Source organism: Pinus tabuliformis, chromosome 2_2 (genome assembly GCF_031772625.1).
Source record: "Pinus tabuliformis cultivar Carrire ecotype Pingquan chromosome 2_2, CPIR1, whole genome shotgun sequence".
Classification (NCBI taxonomy): domain Eukaryota; kingdom Viridiplantae; phylum Streptophyta; class Pinopsida; order Pinales; family Pinaceae; genus Pinus; species Pinus tabuliformis.
The window spans coordinates 752669942-752691909 of record NC_142300.1 but is presented as its reverse complement, the minus strand read 5'-3'; the positions used below and the strand labels follow the sequence as shown (position 1 = coordinate 752691909).

Here is a 21968-nt window from a genome sequence, read left to right as displayed (position 1 = left end):
ATATTGGCCAAATTGGTAGATCCATGCATATCATTTTCAAAATCAGTTTTTGTTGAACATACTTATAAATCCAACCAACTCATATTCTTTGGTCAAGCTAAAACCCTTGCCCCTTGCTCCCTTCCATTTCACCCAAATCATCCACTAAGCCCTCAAACTTTGGATAGCTTTAATCATAAAGATGGATACAAGTTAAGCCACTCTTTAAAGTCTCTCATTTAAATGCTTAATCTTTGATATTTAACCTCAAACCCTCCATTCTCATTAATTTCTCAAATTAATTTCCTCTTCCTCTCTTTTCAAGAAATTATTTCATGCCATGTTAAAAAAGCCCAAAAAAATTGAACTTCTCTCTTATTTACTTGTGCTTACAAAGACTGCCATTGTTATGAGACATTTATATTATTATAACTTTTTTCATAGCTTTATAAAAAAATTTAATTATATTTTATTACATTCCACATTCTCCTAATAAATCTCTCTATTGAGGTTCTTTGCACCTCTTGCACCTCTTCGTATTATTGAGGTTCTTTGCACCTCTTCGTACAATTGCTGGTATAAATTAACCTCCAGTTCAAATTAACAAAACAAAACGAATTTTGAACGGTAGATCAATACGTCACAAGTTGTACTCCTCTTCGTAGTATTTTAAAATTTAACAAAGTCCCCTTTCTCCTCATAGTATTTGAGGAGGTATCAAAGATGCCCAATAAACTTTCGGCTCACTTTAAGATTGATAAGACATCAAGAGTTATCGGATCTCAGTACGACGAGTGGTATGCACATTCAATCGAAATAAACATAATGGAAGGAAGAGAAATAGTGCACACAGCCATAGATAATTCCAGAGGTTGATAATCCTCGCCATCCCAAGTGTCATAACCCCGTCTGCTACCTGTCCAATGTTTATTCCCGCCGTACAAAATCTCCTTTGTCTTAAGACTGTCTGCTATCATCCAGTTTTGATCCTGCTCGCCGTTCAACTCGTCTTATATAGCACGGGCCATGATCTGGCCACTGCTGTTTTGCTATTAACTTTTAAGCAATAGTTGTATGCGTGTAACCAATCGGATTCATTTTTTATGTTTTTTTGTCGTCGGTAATTGATTCCTTATCGTCCATGTACAGACCATGAGAATCATACTGCAGCAGTGATTTGGAAAATTAATAACTGTAAATAGTATTAGAATGAGACTATCAATGACATCTCTAAAAAAAGATGTGTTACAAAAGGAAACAACAATCATATCGCACTTACCGAAAAGGAAGATTAATACATGTAAATAATCATGGAATGAATCTATAAATAACATCTCTCAAGAATGATGTATTACACCATTGCCGGGAAACAATCTGCGAAAAACGGTTATTGCCCTAATGCCTGTCGTTGCCCTGATGGCTGGCCGTGTTAATACCCACCAGGAAGGAAGTTCAGGGAATTCTACAGGCAGCTGCTTGTCATTATTGAAGATTTTCAAATATGCGGATTGTGCAGATGTTTTCATGATGGTGTTAGGCACCTTGGGTTCAATTGCTGACGGATCCCTAGCCGGCGCTGGAGTCTTGATTATCTTGAGTAGATTAATAAATAGTCTCGGATCTGATCCACCAGCTCTGAAACATGGTTATTTCCTGAATACAACGAACAAGGTAAAACATCTGCAGATTATTTATATGTAAGCTTTGGGTTATCTGTGTTCAAATTTAATAATCTGTTCTGATCATGATGCAGCAAATACTGCCTTTTCTGTATTTGGCAGCTGGAGTATCGCTTGCAGCGTTTTTAGGTGATGTCTACAATACTCTCAAAGAGTTTGTACAGTTCAATTTTCTAGGATGACATAATATTGTGTGATAGGGTTTAAGGTTAGAATAATATATTGAACATTGGCCTTGCGTTTCAGAGGGTTACTGCTGGACACGGATCGGAGAAAGACGGTTATCTGTGCTGCGCAGAAAGTATTTGAAAGCTGTTCTTAGGCAGGACGTTGGATTTTTTGACACCAGAGGCACGCATGTTGCTGACATAGTTAACCGTGTTTACAATGACATCCTCGTCATACACACTACTACATCTAGGGGGTTTTAAGACAATATTTGAGTCAATTACCTTAATTTAAGACAAAAAGAAACTCAAATATTGTCTTAAATATTGTCTCTAAGCGGGTGTCTCAAAATATAATGTCTCAAAAATTTGTCCCTATAAAGACAATATAGAACACATATTATTATTGTCTCTATAAAGACAATTTGATTTGTCGAGAAAATTTCATTTGTGTCTCTTTAGAGACAATTACATTTTGTCTTTTTAGAGACAATTCCATAATTCAAACTGTTGTCTCTCTAGAGGCAATATAAAAAATTATTTTCAAAAAAATAAATGTCCATAATTCAAACTATTGGCTCTCTAGAGACAATATAAAAAATTATTTAAAAAAAGATAAATGTCCATAATTCAAACTATTGTCTCTCTAGAGACAATATAAAAAATTATTTAAAAAAAAATAAATGTCCATAATTCAAACTATTGTCTCTCTAGAGACAATATAAAAAATTATTTAAAAAAAAAATAAATAAAATCATTTTGAATGTCTGCTGGCCCGTATCGTTCTCACCTGGAACAGTTTCGTAAGATAATAAGTAGGAATCTTCCACACAATACAGAGTTAACAAAATGTGCGTACGCCCCCAGACGCTTAGTATGCGCGTTAGTATTAGATAAAGATTCAATTCAGACAGGGTGTTAGTAGCTGAGTTCCAACATATAATTGATCAAGACACAATGTTCTGGCCGTAGCTGATCAACAATGCCTGCCTGTAATTGATGAAGAAATCTAAAATGTCCAGGAGTAGGATTTCTTTATAAGGGTAAAATCACTAAAAGCATGATGCTTTAAAAATTGTAAGGCTTACTTCAGGTCTGCTTCAGAGTAGCCTGTATGAAGGGTAAGTGTTTTGTTCCAACATGGATCCTTCCTCAAAGTGCATCGAGTAGTGTAGACAGCAGTAGCAGCAAGCATTGATGGACCGTAGATAGTCCATGCGCTTTATGGACATATCTTGCTATGCCAAGCACTTAATGTCCAAGAGGCTTATAGAGGGATAAGAGGCAAAAAGAGGAAACATGCATATTCAACAATAAAATAATAGAACGAACGAGAAGTGAAACAAAGCCAAACCACATAGCCTCCAATTCAAATATAAGTAGACAATACTGGCATCCGTTGTATTATTGCAAACAACATAAATGTTTTCATGTCATTGTCAATAAAATTGAATGTAGGCTAAGAGCATCATGCTTTGAATTCCCCGAGACTCCCTCAACCAAATATTTTTGTTGAATTTACAATTTCTTTCATCCAATTTACAATTTCTTTCATCCATTAGGACATTAGAACATGCTGGAATAAGAACACAGGATATACTAATCATGTTCTTGAATATAACTTTAACACCATGTATAATCATAATTCCACAAGGCTTGGTAAGCAATAAGAAGCACTATTTCTATACAGTTAAAAAGTGGCCATAAAAAGATTTGACACAAGTTAGCAAGACTGATGGTCCCAAAGCACAATTATTTTGCCAAATCAGAAAATACACATCTTTGGGAATGCACACTACTGCAAATCTAGAAATATTTACATTAATCTAGGTGAAGAGAGCAATTCTCCTAGTTAAGCAGATAACTAACTCTCGAAATTCTTCTCTGGCATCTTCGTCACTGTCTTTAAAATTTGAGAATTGTCGTCAGTAATACTTCCTTGTGTCCAGCGTTTTAACATCTCCAAGGCTGATTTCGGCTGATCCATTGGGACCATATGACCTGCATCATGAACCTGGTGCAGCAAAATAGAAGATTTCGTAAGGAAGAAATTATCTACTTGTACAACGAAATCAAAGATGATCATCGAGTGCCTTTTACCTTGAGAAAACTGAGTGGTCCATAACTGGTTATTAAACCTACTTCCTTATCGTCTACAAGGAAGGATTTTGTAGGTGCCTTCTTGAAATTCTCACTTCCAGACCAATCCATGGAATTCACCCATCTTGAATTGCCTGAAAGACACATAATTTGAACAATTAACTTTTCAATTTTGAAGATTAGACTGACAAGCCTGAAAAACACAACTGCAAATAATTTAATAATAGACATAACACCTAAATCATAAAGTCATTGTCCAAAACAAAAACAATATGTTATATGTATACAATATCATTACCTAACCAATTGCAAATGAGATCATATTCTCCTGCATAAACTAGCAACTTAACACCATCCTCCAAGAGTGTAGGAATGCCAACTTCCATATTCCGCATCCAGTCAGTAAGCATAGCTTCATAAACCAAGGGGCTACAGGAGACAAATTTTTGGCTGCCAACCCCCAGGGCATCGCTAACAGAACCCTAGTTTAAGTAATTCTCCATATTTGAAAAATCATAGCACAGGCCACCATTGCACTCCTTCCGAACATCATAGTACTGCAAAATATAAAACAAAATAATGAAAACTAATATCGTAAGATATATAAAACAAAGATGACAAACTACATTTTAAGATACAAAATGCTGATAAAATAAACATAATGTCTGGTTGCCCAGTATTTAGAATTTAAGTCTTACATTGATATTCCCAGCTAATGCCATAATGGAATTGAAAATTGAGGTGCACACCAAGTATGATGCAAATCATGTGACAATCCCTTTGGTACCTGGCAAGTTATCACACCGGCTATAATCAGAACCTACATTAAGAACCTTCGATAAAGGATCCAGCATAAGATCAGCCATAACTAGTTACTTAAAACACTTCACAAATGGTAACTAAGGATCATAAAGAAAACAACATTTAGCCATCAAGCTTCTCACAATTTAAAACATAGTAACAAGATTTCAATATGAACACATACAAATCTAGTTCAGTAAACAAAGTATACATCTCATAAATATGAAAATATGCATTTAGTTCCAAATTTTAATAGGATTTTAGCCCCATGAAAAAATGTTCCTTGAAATTTGATGACTAGTTTATATTTATAGGTGTCTATTTCAGAGATTTTTGGGCTGTTTTTTACGGATTAAAGGCCTACAAGCATCAAATACATGAGATATATTATCAAAAATGATAAAAAGTGGACCATACTGCAAAATGTTTGTAAAAACACACAATAAACAAGAATGAACTAACTAGAGGAGGGAAAAGCATCACCTATGCACAATATTTTGAGATCCAGATAAGCCTTCACTACTGTTATGGAAAACGATTGCACAAACAACTTAAAAAATACATTGAATATTTCAAAAACCACATCAACAAACAAGCCTTCCATAGCGGCTAAGTGTTCAAAGCCCTTAACACAAATTTTATGGATTGTACTTGCTCATTATGTACTGAAGCAAACACAGTTCAACCAAGAAGAATGCTAGATTTTCCATCTGAATAATAGATAGTACGACTTGTCAGTACAACAGGGTATTATTAGGAATACAATAAAGAAAAGTAATTTAAAACATGAATGCTAGATTTTATGAGGCATTTTCGAAAGTAGATTTGATCAATGCCACACAGGCTGCTTTCAACAATATAAAAAGTGGTGTCATTCAAAACTTTACCACTTTGTTGGAATTAGCTGCCTTTAGAAACCTGAGGAGGAATACATATGGCTGAGTGGGAACTGTAAGCTTGAAGTTCAGTTGCTTTAATATCATAGACTCCTGCTAAGAGTTATTATCAATTGATTAGTCAATCTGAATGTTTGGAGACTATGTTGCAATCAATGACAAAGAATTATCAGTTAGAGCTAATTACCATGGCCACTATCTATTCTGACGTGCATTCATTTGGGAAGATGCGGATGAAGTCATTGACCTGTAGCCAAGTATAAACCAGCTCTTATCAATATTGTGTTACCTATTATAATATAATTTTTGTGTGCTGATTCCAGCATAAAGCGTAATCTTCTGTAGGAGTAGATATTGCTGGTGTATGTACTTTTATACAGCCAACAAAGTGTTCTTTTAATTAGATATAAACACATCCTTTCTTACAGATGTCAGCAAGTCATCCTACATGTGGAGGACAAAATTCTTCATATTTACTAGCTATAAACATTGCAACGATAGCAAGTAATGGCAAATTCTTCCTTGCAATACTCTGAATAGAAAGGTATCTGTCAATGATGTTCACAGTGAGATACAACGTCTCTGGCATTAATTTGTAAATTTAGAAAAGTCAAAAACGCATGTGAAGAATGTAAATTTGTAAATTTGTCAAAGAAATAATGAAATTACAATTAATTTAAATAAATATAAAAAAACCAAAACACAACTTTTTTGGGTGCTAGCACACTAAGATCCTGATTCCTTATTCATAAGATGGATACATTAAAAATTGAGAACTTAGATGCTTTACAACCTAAAAAATTAATGAAAATCGTACTTCCTGCTTAATAAATCTAAGGTTAAAAAGGATCTGTGTTGAATATCAATCCCAATTATCACTTGTGTTAGCTCTGTAGTTTTCCATCAAACCCAATGATTTTGTTAGTGTATAGGCTTTAAGCGAAACCATAATTTTCCATCTTTGGAAGAACCAATAATTTTATTTAGACCCTAGGGAAGAAACCACCAAAGCCATAGAGATCAGAGATCTGAATCCATCAAATTGATTTCAGTAGCTTAGATTCATCTTGATTCTTAAACCATAAAAAAATTCTACAAAGTTCATTTTTGTTTGAAGGTGCAAGCACTTCAAATTTGCAACTTGAGGTTTTTCATCATCTTGACACGTGATATATTAGAAATTGTTAAAATGGATCTATGTTAATTTATTTATTTTTCTTCGAACACAACATTACACATCCCCAAACCACCTGGACTATACAATGTGCTACTCTAGACAATAAAATCAACATTGTTGAAAATATATCCTACTCAGAAGTTAAAGAGAGATGCCTAAATAGTTTGCCAAGATAGCAATTCTGCAATAAAATAAATGTCAAATTACAAATCCATTATCAGTAATTTTTAGAGGTGTAGATAGTCTTCATGTATAGTCAACAGAGATATGCTATCCCTCTTGATTACAGCAGTCAGGGGGCTAATGTACAGATATCCTAAGTCTCCCGCTTACAGTAGGCAGGGGACTTACACATACATATGCTAGCCCTCTTCCTCGTTGTAGGGCTTATATATAATTGCTTTTCTAATAAATTCATTTGTTAGTAACATATATGGAATTTTCCAAAACAAAAAGGAAAAGGAAAACACCAGCATACAACGTAACCTTTTTTCCTCAGTAACATACAACAAAACATGCCAGAAGAAACTTTGAATAAACTGTCCAATGGAATTTTTCTAAATGCTGTAAAGAACCAAAATTCTGCAAATATTCGAAAATGTTTACAAGTATTTATAGGCACACTCCCATACCTCAAGTTTTTTGGTTTCAGCTTCAGCTTTAGCAGTCTGGAGATTTATCCAAGCTTCAATTCTTGCTTCTTCTCGCTGATATCTGAAATTTACAGATAACCTGAATGCTCAGACATTTTATTGCAAAATTATATATAACAAATGCTAGTAATCTCTTAAAAGGCCATTTCATACTATTGTAAGCTAATTTTGATCATGAGTTTGTGGAAAAATAAATTGAAATAATTTGAAATTGTTTAAAGCAAATTGTGACTTATGTTAGAGATTTGCATCAAATGAACTTCTTCTGGATTAACGGAGTTTCTCATCCTAGAACCATTTTACACAGAATGAAACTAGAAATCAAGAAAGGTTTAGCTTCAATATGTATTTTGTGGAAAAATAAATTGAAGTAATTTGAAATTTTTAAGGCAGGATGTGATCTACATTATAGTATGCCAAAACTCAGCTTCTTCTGAATCAACTTAGTTTTTAGAGCCATTTTATAGAGAATGAAATTACAGATCACAAAAGTTCTGGCCAAATAATTTAAGGCAACGTTATATAAATTTCCTATAATTAGGAGCTACTGTAAGGAATCACTGATTTTCGATGAATATAAGGAGAATCAATAACAAATGGCCCTTATTCTTCTAGTCCATCCAAAAATTTCCCTGATAAAGGTTATGTACTTGAACTCAAACATGATGTTAAATATGTGCATGCTCGGTTTCTATCTCAAGTTTCAACTAATTGTGCATTCTCAAAAGTTTAATCTCCGAAGTGGTATAAAAGCAAGTACTAGTAAACTTTTTGATCAGAGTTATTTGTCTAAAATTCAAATCAGAGATACTTGTCTAAAATTGAAACACAATCTTTGAACTTTGGGCTATGCATCCTCAAAATATATGCTATCCAATTTGAAACGAGGTGACTCGTATCAATGAAGCCTTTTCCATTGTGGTTCAGTTGAATTTTCTATTGCCTTATTCTATCACATTATGGATCTACACTTGTTAGGCTATGGTCCCATGGTGTGGCTTCCATCTATTGATGTAGTAAACTAGGAAAATTGTTACCCACAACTGCTGAATTGCTAGGAAAAATGGTCCTAAACAACAGGGGATGACTGTTTTTAGCACAAGGTTCCACTCAATCCCGCAACTTCTTTGCTTCTCCTTCAAATAGGGATACGTCACTGTGATTTAGCAGGTTTTCCATATTAATGTGAACGTTTGCAAATAGGAATGCAGCACTGTGATTTAGTACGTTTGCATTTAAGAAGGCATCACAAAGACAACGATCAGAAGCCAGGGAACCCAGAAAACGCATGAACACCACCAAATAATTTTAGTACTGAAGTGAGGGAGAGACTATCACATCAATCCAGAGACCTATTAGCAAATCTCTTGGTTGGTGTAGTATTCCATGAACCCCACCCTTGGCAAAGCAGCAGACCATTAGCTTATTTCCAATTGGTCTCTGCACGCTATCTATATAGTCCTACATCTATCTGAGAAATACCCCACAAGAAACCAGTTTCTTTCTCACTTGCATGAAATGAATAATAGAACGAGAATAACTAGATTAAAACATAGTATGCAGAAGTAACCACAGGATTAAGTTGGCTAGGTCTTTCTAATCCCCCTTCTTGTGCACTTGAGTTGATGTTATCACTAATACAAATGACAACGACATTGCTGGTGGTGCAACTGTCATCATTGGGTAAGTTGGCAAGGCATAAAAAAGAAACATAGCCATGACATGGATCTGATACTTCTCATGAACATATCTCAGCTCATTTCTTCCTGCACTTAAGTGGAAGTCAACCATGAAGTTTGCACATTCCCTGGAACAAGTAAATCAAATGTTATTCCTTAACAATGCACAGGGTTAACTAAATGTGCACACACCCCAGACAGTTTGATGTGCACATTTGTCAATCTTTCCCATATGTAGAATTATATACAATTTCAGACAGGTTGCCAGTAAATTAGTGTTGTAGCAGGTCCACTAGGTTTTGGATATATAATCTACAGATTGCATAATACATGGAAATTCCTAAGATATTTAGGAGTAAGTATCCTTTGGAAGGTTAAACTCATTAAAAGCATGGTGCCTTGAGAACTAGAAGACTTACTTGAGATCTTCTTTTGAGTAGCCTGTGTGATAAAGCTGTGGTAGTTGAATAGATGCAGTGGATCTAGATTGGGGCACTCTACATATTTTAACCCCTTCTCTATTGACATTACAAGTTTATAATTGTGCGATTTTCCTCACCCGTCCAGTGTTATTGGCCAGAATATTCTTGGCATGATCTATGTCTTCCTTTGAGTGCTACAGGTCCAGAATAGTGGAAATTGAGGCACCTCTTAACCAATATTACAGGCCTGTATCTTTTGAGGCCTAATGATTCAACACCAGAAACTATTCCATAGTAAACCTGCTTTCACAATCCTCGATCCAGAACTAGTGTGATTTACACATGAATTGGAGTTTAGCTACAATGTGCTCAAAATAGTTTCTTTTTGGCATCATATTTATCCAGATTCTAATCTATCGCCAGGAAATTCGTCCAAATTGTTGACTATCACCCAAAGAATCAGCGATGTGAATCAAAACAATCAGGAGATTGTCGTGGAGTTAGCTTCCTCAATAGTAATAGCACCATAATCTTCTCTTCATGAAAGGTGTGCGTAATCTTCCGCAAATAATAATGCAACGACTATGAATGTAAGAATGCTCGCATTCAGGGTTCAGAATCTGAAGATAGATAAGGTTGCATATTAACATGAACAATAGCAGGTAAAGGATATGCCATTGTTTTTCCAGAGCCTATATCAAAAATACTAAACAAATTTCGTTCTTTGAAAGCCATGGGCTGCAAATATTGTTCCATTGTAAGGATATCAACACCCACAGCACATGTGTCATTCATTGTTTGCTTTATCTCTTTATCAGATTCTTCAAGACCCAACATTATGGAAGATTTGGTCACCATTTCTCCCTTGAATCCCTTCACATGCTTCAATATAAGTAAGCTATGGTCATACCCTCATCAACATATCTACATTGATGAATTTGAGCAACAATGGCCCTCCAACCTTACGGTTGTCAACATCTTGATGTCGGATTAGCTAAACACTTGCACACCTTTTAGGATCACGATGAATAAGTTGGGCTATTTCTGGTTGACCACATGGATTTACAACTTCCTGTCCTCCTTGAGTTGTAACAGCTATATGTTGAAACCACAAGCTGTTAGCGGAGGGGAGTATTGGCTGTAAGTGGTTTTTATGAAGGGGCCTCTGCTGTTTACCATGTGTTGTTTACTAAATACTAATCAGTACAGATAGGTGTCCATGAGGTATGTATAATAATTTTCTTTTAAAGGATCCATCATAAGATGTAGTAGGGTTGAATTTATGGGTTTATATTTTAAGAAATACCCTAGTATTTAGAAACCTTAATCTTAAGTATTTGTTCCATATGATTTGATTTCTATGGCATGGGATAAACTCTAGAATGACATAAAGGGAAAAGAGTATGATCTAAGGTTTGAATTTAAGAAACCCTAAAAAGGCCTCTTGATTACATAAAAACCCTAGAAAAGTAACTTGACATCATGTTTTGGAATAATATATTGCTTGGGTTACTTGTTAAAATAGTATTGTATTTCCAAGAAGAAAAAAATGGATGGGGTGATCCATTTGAAGGAATGATGTAGCTCTTCGTAACACCTCATAAATCATGGAGTCGTTGTGCAAAAACTTTATTAAATATATGCCCTAGATTTCTCAACAAATAACATAATCAAACTCACACAAATAAATGGTTGAATCTTACATTTTGCATAACATTAGATGTATATGGGACATTAATGATCCCTGCATGCCAACATTGGTTGTATTGAGGGGCATAAATGAATCCTGCATGCCAACAAAATGCACGCTTAGTAAAAACACAAATATTAATAAATATATATAGTGAAATAAGTTAACTAAATGCACAAAAATATTGATCAAGTTTTACCACTATCATTACCTTAGATGTATTATAAGGTGTTATAGGGGTTGGAATGACTTTAGCGATTGCCTGCATTCCACAGACATAAATTAGATAAGGAATATAACATAATTGAACATATAAAAGACAATATTCAAGCTTACCTCATGCATCATCATAGCAGCGTCCTGCCCTCGTGCATTTGTTAACATTTCCATAAAAGTAGTGAATATCATTGAGTCCCCCATAGTAGCATCAGTAACACCCATGGGTACATTCTTAAGAAAACACATAATAACATAAAAATAAGAATGGGGGATTCAATTATATTCACTACTTTTATGGAAATATCATTAGAATATTTCCATAGAAGTAGTGAATATCATTGAATCCCCCATTCTTATTTTTATGATATTATGTTATTATGTGTTTTATTCCTATCTGTGTCTTGAGTCCTGTGTCTATTAGGTCCAATGAGAATATTTTCCTTGTAGTTGATTAGGTAAATAATTCACTCAAACAAAATCCATTTCGTGGCAGCCAAGAAGAAGCCTCAGTTTCGAATTAAGACACAGGTAAAAATAAGAAAACTTTAATCAAAAAACCGATAAGAAAATAGAATCGGTAACACCAAATATATATGTCTTTCAAGTAAAACCTTAAACATTCAAATTACTTGATGTTCATTACAATTAAAAACTCAATACTTAACTTGTAAAGAAAAATTATATTGCAGTGAATCCTTATAACCATCTTAAAGTAAACATAGTGATCGAAAAATGTCATCCTCACAAGTAAAACATTAAACATTCAAATTACTTAATGTTCATTACAATTAAAAACTCATATGTCTAACTTGTAAAGAAAAATTATATTGTAGTGAATCCTTAAAACTATCTTAAAGTATACATAGTGATCATAAAATGTCATTCTCGGATGAAATCTCCTCATCTGATGGCATATATACCCCATCATTAATAGACCCTAAATCCACAAATAAATTAATACCATCATTTTCATAGTCTTCATCACCTTCAACTACAGGTAAATTAAAATCAATGAATTCATCATCTTCATGGATTTGATGCCCATGTGGTTGCTCATGTCCTTCAAAAACTTCAATAAACTCATCTTGGTCTTCATCTTGGTGATATGCATCATTGACAATAAATTCTTCATCATCTCCATCTTGGCCATCTATGTCTTCAGGGGGAACTTCTGCATCTTCAAGTAAATCATGGTCCTCTACATCTTGAACAAATGTTACTCTTCGTCCTCTTGGATCATAATCAATCACAAATGACCAACCAGGTTGTTCTAAATTTGGAATGAGAAAATTTTGGTCACATTGACTTGGAAACACATAAGGTTCAGAAGTGGCTTCAAACCTAGATGTATTGATCATGTGGAATCCATTATCATGGAGCAAGATAGTTTTTTCTTCTCCCACTTCAATAAGATTGTACCATTCAACATGAAAAATAACTTTCTTGAAAGACATAAAATCAAGCTCAATAATGTCCTCCAACACTCCATAGTAGCGAAGTATTCTTGTGATTGGTTGTCTATCATTTGCATGTGAACTACATTCCACCTCAAATGATGCTGAAACTCCACAATCATAAGTTTTTCCCTTTTCATCAACTTTTCTGACGTGAAAATGATGACCAAAATTCCACATTCCTTTGTAATATCTTACCTAAATTCATATAAATATCAACTAATTAGATTCAAGGATATGAAATCTAACAAAAAATTTATTAAATATATGCAATATATTAATATATATCACCTCCCCATTTATGGATCCTTTAATGAAATTCAATTGTTGTTGTGTTACTCTATTATTCCCTTTTGTTGCCTCATGTTCAATATTGGCCTTTAGCCAATTCCACGAGCATCTCTCTGGCCACTTTCTTTTATGGCTTGCAGGCAATGCTCGAGTAGTGTTTTGACCATGTCTATTATATATATTGGCCCATGCATTTTCATCTTCTAATTTCTTTTTTTTCCGCGTACTTCTCCATCCATTCCAACATAAAGTCAGAATTGTATGCAACATACAAATGTAATGCCTCCCACTCCTTTGCATCTACAATGAAAAAAATTTCGTTCAATGAATTAATAATTATTTAAGGCCATGTAAAATAAAACTTAAGATACAAATAACTCCTAACATTTTTTTATACCTTTTATCCTATTTGAAGTCCCTTCTCCCTCTAATTTTTCTCCTTCAAATGATTGAGATTGGTTATAATTCCATAATTGCGGAGCTTCAAGATGCAATTGAGGTAAGTACTCACTCAAATGAACCATGGCCTATAAAACCATGTACCCCTCAACTATGGACCCTTCTGGTCGAGCCTTTTGCCTCACAAATTGTTTCAAGACCTTCATATATCTCTCCACGAGCCACATTGTTCAAATATGAATAGGACCACACTGTTCAATCTCTTCTACTAGGTGTACAAGGTAGTGTTCTTGAGAATTAAAGAAGCTTGGAGGGAAGCACATTTGAATATCACACATCAAAAGTGAAACATTCCTCTTCCAATACTTCAAGTCATCCTGATGTATCTCTTTAGATGAGACCCACCTACAAGTATTACAATGAAGACTTGTTATTTCTTGTAAACCAAAAGTAGAAACTCATATAAAGGCATAATCAATGTTGCACTTCAAATGATAAGAGTAATGGAAGAGTATGCATGATGGATTGAAAAATACCTCAGATATTTACATAATTTGTAAATAGTCAAAGTGACAGTGTGGTCAAAAGTACTTGGTATTGCTGCAGGCAACACATACTGCATGACCATTAACAAATAACCATGTTCAAATATGCATGAACTAATTTCATCACTATACTAGCATGTCTATTAACAAATAAACATGTTCAAATATGCATGAACTGATATTATCACTAGGATATACAATTTTATAATTAAGTTTCCAACAAATATAACATGTGACAATGTTACCTTTATCCAATTGTGCCAATCATGTGTTTTTAGGCCTGAGAACTCTGATCCATCTCTTGTGAATAAGTTTTTTAATGTTGCACCAAAGCCAGAAGGAAATCTTATGCTTTTCATAGTAGAAATTATGTTTTCTTTCTCATTTGATGTAAATGTCCATGGAGCATGAACATATGAGTTGTCTTCGTGCAACCACATGTTCGGCATGATATTGGCAACTCGAAGGTCCTTTCTTAACTTTATTTGTGCTTCAATGTTATTTCCATTTAGATGTTTCCACAAGCACTCTGCCACATTTTTCCCGATGTGCATAGTATCAAATAGGTGGGCTATTGGCAAGCTCTCATAATATTCTAATTTGTAGAAAATAGAGAGTCTTTTCATTCCTAGGGGAAAGCCTGTCCCTTTTTTTTTTTCATACATCGCTTTCCACCTAGCAGGGTTCATCTTTATTGGCTTCCTCATTTCCACTTCCTTTCCATTGAACATATGTTTATCACGCACTCGATAGCGATGATTTTGTGGTAAGAATTGTCGATACTCATCATAGACAGCTTTATTGAGATCCCTTGACTGCCTATGCAACAATTTTGGCCCACATGATGGACAACCATGTTTCCCCTTTGTTTGTAGTCCTAAAATAAGATTGGAACCCATATTTAGTAAATGCTAAAATGAACATAATAATTATAAATGTAATTTATATTATATTACCAAAACAAATAGAGAGCCCCGGGGCATCATGAATTGTCCAGATAAGAATCACATGAAATAGGAAGTTTCTATCATTGATAGGTCTTGATACATCAAACATATTTACACCATCCCATAATTCACGAAGCTCATCAATGAGGGGCTCCATGTATACATCCATATCCTTTACCTGATATTTCCCTAAGTGAACAAAGAGTTATTTATTAGGATTAACTGAATTGAAATATTTTTATATAATCTTCAAGAAAACATTGCATTCACATGTTCTAGTACCTGGTATGATAAGAGTTAACATTGCATGTTCCTTTTTCATTGCCATCCAAGGGGGGAGATTGTTGTTTATAATTAACATTGGCCAAAAAGAATATGTTGTTCTAAGATCTCCAAAAGGATTTACGCCATCCATTGCTAGAGAAATTCTTGCATTCCTTGGCTCATTTTTGAAATGTGGCCATTTTACCTCAATATCTTTCCAACATTTACTATCCGCAACCATACGCATGACACCATCTTGGCTCCTCCCTTGTGCATGATGATCCATATATTTTTCCAACTCCTTGCATTTGAACATTCTCTCAAACCTTGGCTTTAGTGGAATGTGTCGTAATACTTTATAAGGAACCTTCTTGGATAATTGATCTTGACGATACCTATTTGTGTGACACTTTGGGCATTGTTGTAAATTTGCATTATTTCCATAGTACAATATATGGTCATTTGGACATGCATCATATGTCTTGTACTCCATTCCAATGTCTTTCATTATTGAAGATACTTCTCTATGAGAATGAGGCAACTTATTGTCCTTTGGAAGTATTTTGTTTGCCAAAAGTCTGCATAGTGCAACAAATGATTTTTATAAGTATACACAATATTCAAAACTTTTAAGACATCTAGAGAATTAATTTATAGGAATATCAATCCAACCTTAATATATCAGTAAAGCATGTGTTTGTCAGTCCATGTGTAACCTTCAAGTTCAACAACAACATAAGTGTCGCCAATATAGAAGATTCAGCATTTGCATAAAGAGGTGTCCTAGCCAAATGAGCTAGGGGTGAATCAACAACTTCTTCAAAAGATGTGTAGAAGTCTTGGATAAATTCATTGACACCAGCCTCATTTATCTGCGAAGTGGCTTCTTCCATAAATGTGTCTTGTCCTTCATCTTGAGAGTCAATGTTATCAATATCATCCATTGGTTCTTCACGAATATTGGGAACTAGAAGCGGCTTTTCATAAATAAAAAAATCGAATGAAATGATCAATAATAATGTATTAAATAATGTGCATATTTATTTATTATAAGAATAACAATTTGTTACTTATAATGTACCTCTTTTATATAAACTCCATGTTCCAATCTATGGATACCAACAAGCCTTCGCTTCTTTAGTTTCCTATTTTGGCACATTTTGCAACTGCAATATATCATTTCATTGAAGTATTCATCTGTACCTGGAGTAGGTCTTGTTTCCTGTTCATCTGAATATTCGGATGACGATGTGCTATTTCCCTAAATGCACCACGTTTTTTAAACAATAAGACTGCAATTTTTAACTTGGGTATTACTTATTTTTCAAGAGAACATGACCAATGAATAAACATAGGGAGTGAATCTATGAATATGTAGTTTTTCAATGCATTTTTTGGCTCTTTGATCACTTGATTGTTTGTACTTTTGTTTTTTTGTTGTTTCAAGGTAGTGTTTAGTGCTTCTGTAGGAATTAGATATGAAAAAAAATTGAGAACTAGGTACAAAACCCTGAACAAAACTCTACCAATGTGTTGAGTGAGCATTGAAGATCTGTCCAACACTTTGAGGCAAGCTTATCAGAGTGTTCCAACAAGCATTTAACTAGTCACAAACAAACTTTTGAAGTATCATTTTAAAGTTATTTCTAAAAACAAATCCAACCTCTAACTAAATCAACAACATAAATAATACAAATACCAAAAGCAACATAAATACCTGGTCTGCCATTTTGTATAGAATAATGTAATAGAAATCTGCAAAGAAAAGTTTGTGGACACTAGTTAGGATCATTGCTTATGCTATAGGAATAAATTGCTGCATTCATGGACATCTGAATTGGATTGTTTAGTGATCCTGGTGGATCTTAACTGCAAACAAAAAAACATCAAATGAAGACCATCTCGAAGCCAAAGGATTTATTTTCAATGGAATTTGTATTAGGTGTTTCAATTTGTATTTTTCAATTCATTTGGACAGGACGGTACACAATGGATAAATGTACCACAGAAACAAATGGAAAGGTTGTCGGTTATAGCAAATTTTTTCAAAGACCCTAGTCATCGTTTATGGCTGAAGATAGTCCATACTTTATTAAGTACACTCTCCATTTTGCAGGTAGAGCCTACTATCAAATAATTGTGAGACAACATGATCATTTTCTTTTAAAAACCATTACCATTAAATGGGAAAAACATTGTAATTGTTTAACAAGTAAGAAAGTTAAGGTCAACAAGATTGTAAAGTTCATTCCTGTGTTATGTTTTTGGAGGATGGAACCTGAAGAAATTAAGTTCTCTTCTACTATTTATAATTTCACTTGACAGTGGTGATAACAGATTTTTGTTATGCCTGTCACTCAAAACCGAGAACAAACTGAAAGTTGATGTTACTGCAATTCAAGAGCATGTCCACAACGTGGAATTATTAATAGTAAACTACTTGTGTTGAATTTAACCTAAATTCATTGAAGGTAATAATTCTGGAGTTTGATTTAAGTGGGAAGTCAAAAGGAGTAACCCATCTAGCTCAGTAGTTAAAGCCCAAGGTTCCTAATCTTGTAGTCGTGGGTTCGAACCCTACGTTTGGCGTGTTGTGTTCATTTAATGCATATTTTGAAATGAAATATTTCTGTCTCTGGATTTCTTATTCTCTGAGCTCCTGTTTGTTAGAACCGTCGGGATTTATTATTCTCAAGCCCCTGTTTTGGAAAAATACTAAACAACCATCGCTAAGTTTAACAGACAACAATCATCTCGTGTAGTGGGTTCAAACCCCACGCTAGGCGGGTGTTGTTGTCTATCAATCAATTTCTAGTTTGGGAAAAATTCAAAAAAAGCATCGTAGGGTGTGGATTCGAATCCCATGGTATGCGGGTGTTCGTTGATCATTTAGATTTATCCTCATCCAAGATCCCTGATTCGAACCCTAGGTAGGCGGGTGGTCTTAACTATCAAGTTTCTGTTTTTGAAAAATACAAAACGAGCACAAAACAAACATCAGCTAAAGCCAAATCAAAGGTGTTAATAATGCTCTATAGGATATAAACATTATTCTCCAAAATTACCACCAAAACCATAAACCCTCACTAAAAACCCTAGAGCTTGTAAACATTATTCTACAAAATTACCACCAAAACCATAAAACCTCACTAAAAACCCTAGAGCTTGTAAAATTACATTTACAATCAGCAACATCCAAGAGATTTTGAAAGCTGTAGCAAAGACAAGGCGAAAACCTAGATACCCTATGCATACTGGGAAGCAGTAGGGACTGACACACCAAATACAGGATTTACTTGAACAAAATGCCTAGGATATAAAACATATTGGCAAAGAAGGTCACCGATTTATACACCAAACCTATACAGGGACATATATCAAAATATCAAAAAAACAGAGCACACCTGTAAATTTTCAGAGCATTAAAACCCAGGCCGAAAGGAGAAATAGAATCAAGCTCCGACAAGGAAGTGGAGGATAATTTTGATTCAAAGAATTCTTACCTTGAACTGAGGTAATGGGATTCGATCCCTCTGAAGTCTGCGCGCTATTGGAGTGTGGTAATGGGATTCGATCCCTCCGAAGTCTTCTCACTATTGGAATGCGCAGAATGCTCCGGAAGAAAGAGATTTGTTCTTGAAACTTAAAAGGCAGGGTAGGATGGGAGGCATAAGACCCCCTCCGCGGAATGTGCAGGCTCACTATTGGAATGCGTGGAATGCTCCGGAAGAAAGAGATTTGTTCTTGAAACTGAAAAGGTAGGGTAGGATGGGAGGCATAAGACCCCCTCCGCGGAATGTGGCTCTATCTAGAACCTACAGCGCAAAAACTTACGCTAATGTAATTACGTAAGTCTTTAACCATAAAATCCATTGATATTATATTGTTAACTGTGTTCTCATCGGTATGAGTGTCTTTTACATTTATTGCTTCTTTACACCTTGAGTACTATTATTTCTGATATTTTTTGTTTGTTTGTTTTTTGTTGGAAGAGTTTGGTAATACAAATTTTTTAATTTTAAGTTAATAAAAGTTTTATTTTAATGAAAAAATGAGTTTATTATAAATATTTCATTTATAATGCTAGTAATTTTATAAATTTAAAATTATTTTTCTCAAATTTCAAAGTGAATGGTACAAATACATAGTCTTAAGGGTCAACCTAGTTAGTTGAGTTCCCATTGTTAAAAAACCTTTTCTATTAAAAGGTCACTTGTTTAATTATCTTGACGTTATTGGAGTAAGACTTCATGGTCGAGCTTATAGGTTATGATCCTTTCAAGTAGATTTGCTTGGTACAAATTGATACATATTTTATATGTTTTATAATGTTGATAATATAATTATGTTGGAGTGGAAGAACATGAAGAATTGTCCATGTTCTCTTGATGGTTTCAGTGCACTCGTGGTTTTTCTACAACCGGAAAATGGATCATGGATTCAAATTCGGCTACCACAGTTAACCCTGAGATTAGATCAGCTAAATCAATAAATCGAGTTGTCACAGCTAGCCATGAGACAAAGGATCGATACATCAGCTCAATTAATCAAAGTATCAGTCACATTAGGGATTCAGGGCACTAAGCTAGGATTTTGGATAATAGATCCTACTTTCTTTTACCAACTTGATACCGCCAGTGGTTTTTCTGACTCGAGAAGGAATCAAAAACTTAGACTTCGAGTAAATTTTATTAAATCTCAATACCATTTATGTGGGTAGTTTAGTATTGAGCATATTTTGTTTTGTTCAAAGCGAAATTCGACGATTTTTAAGGATGAACGATGGATTGTTCTTTTAGGGCCTCATCAAGGTTCATGCGTTATTTTCATTGAGGATATTTAGTGAGTGGCCTCATCCCAAAATGGAAAACAAATCAATAGTAAATGTTAAAAATGGCAAGGAAATCTCACATTTTGTGTAAACAAATCATTTGGGCCAAGTCAAAATTGCCTCAACAAACACAACAGGGAAGTGGATTTGGGTAACTGCAAAACAATATCAGGGCATTTTAAAGAGGAGACTTGCCCAATTTAAATGGGAACAAGGAAGAAGAAAAAATTCCTAGAGAAACTAGTAGACATATAATAAAAGTAAAAAAAATCTTTGAAATGCAAATTTCATCCATGGAACAATGCCTCCCTGAAGATAACATCAAACAACTTCGAAAAATCTACAAAGTAAAGGAATAATTTTGAAGAGAAATGTCTCCCATCCTCCATGATGGCACAAGTGTTGAAGATATAGTTGATGGTTTGATATTGAAGTCAAAATCCTTCCTGAACCCTTGAGCCAAAGAGGTCTCTCCTCTAGTATCTCTAAAAATATCCTATGAAGAGTCACAGCATTTAGCTTAGAAAGTATGACCCACCATGATCATATTAATAAATGACAACCACTAAACTAATGTGATAATGTATTCAGAATTTCCTTGCAAAAAAAATTAACTTCTTGTTTGCCCCTTTTTTGTAGTGAAAGTAGATTTCCTGATTGTCTCCATCATATTATGCCCCAACACTAGCTAACCAACATGACAACCCATTCACAATAAATGTCATCGACAATGATGTCAAAATGCGCAAATGAATTTGTTAGTTACCCCTTGTTGTGTATATCTCTTGCCAAAGAAGAGGAGTCTAATCTACTCTTCCTTGTCAAAGAACAATTGCCATTGTCCTTTCCACCTGCCAGAACGAACCTCGCAACCTTTAGCATCTTCATGACATCCAAACATACAACTGAATCCACCTCCTCTGATCACCTTGCATTGGATAAATCGTCCTCATTCCACCATTTTGATCAACTATCAAAGCCTATAAACCCTTGACCCTTGCAAAAAAACCTTTGCAAAGTCCTCTCCATTCACATCTGATTTGGAACATTGCAAAAAAGTACTACTAGCGTATAATCTTCTCCCTCATGTGGTTCATTGAACTCATAACATCCTTTCAAGTGGTGAGATAAACAACCATTAGTGTGTTCACGATTTAGAATACCCTTTTCTTTCTATTACTAAATAGTCAATACTACATCATGCCTAGTTTAGTACATATCCCCTAGTTTTACCAAATACTTATTTTAATACCTCCAAAACCTATAACCCTCTACCCAAAATCCCCACCCTTTACAACAACATTGCTTCATGAAAGGCATTCTACATTGCTTCGTAATTTTGCCTTTGTATATGAGAAATATACTAAATGTTACTTCTCCCTTATCAAATATAATGCTCTTGATTACAAATTGAACAATGTATCATGATATTTCCTTTCTCTCTTCGTGTGAACTTGCTCAATTAGCATCTAAATACCTTGTGAGATAAAAATCAATGCATGTATTGTATTTGGTATTGTGTCAATTATTCATTTTTAATGTCTTAATAATGTGTTAATTGCCTTCCAATGCATGGTCAGTCTCGAATTAAAATTTTGACATGGAAAATCCCAATTTTGCAATTTTGGGAATCAGAGGCACATTGCAGGGACAATGTGTATCCATCTTGGTGGATAGTGGGGCAACCCAAAATTTTATTGATGCACAATTGGTGGAGTGTAGAGGCATTCATAGATTTATATATATCCTGAACAACGTGGGCGATAGAGGATGCC

At 34.5% G+C, this 21968-nt stretch overlaps 1 protein-coding gene and 1 pseudogene across 1 annotated transcript; one reads left to right on the top strand and one right to left on the bottom strand.

Moving 5' to 3' along the window:
- Positions 1 to 1395: 1395 nt before the first annotated feature.
- LOC149194882 (ABC transporter B family member 15-like) overlaps positions 1396 to 21968 on the top strand; it is a 41416-nt pseudogene continuing 20843 nt past the window's right edge.
- LOC149194883 (serine carboxypeptidase-like) lies at positions 3439 to 4716 on the bottom strand. Its single transcript, XM_089407955.1, has 4 exons — positions 4624 to 4716; positions 4224 to 4482; positions 3926 to 4059; positions 3439 to 3839 (listed from the first exon to the last, which is right to left on the bottom strand). Exons 2-4 carry the CDS (start codon positions 4333 to 4335, stop codon positions 3690 to 3692), a joined length of 396 nt encoding a protein of 131 aa, XP_089264081.1. The 5' UTR covers positions 4336 to 4482; positions 4624 to 4716; the 3' UTR covers positions 3439 to 3689.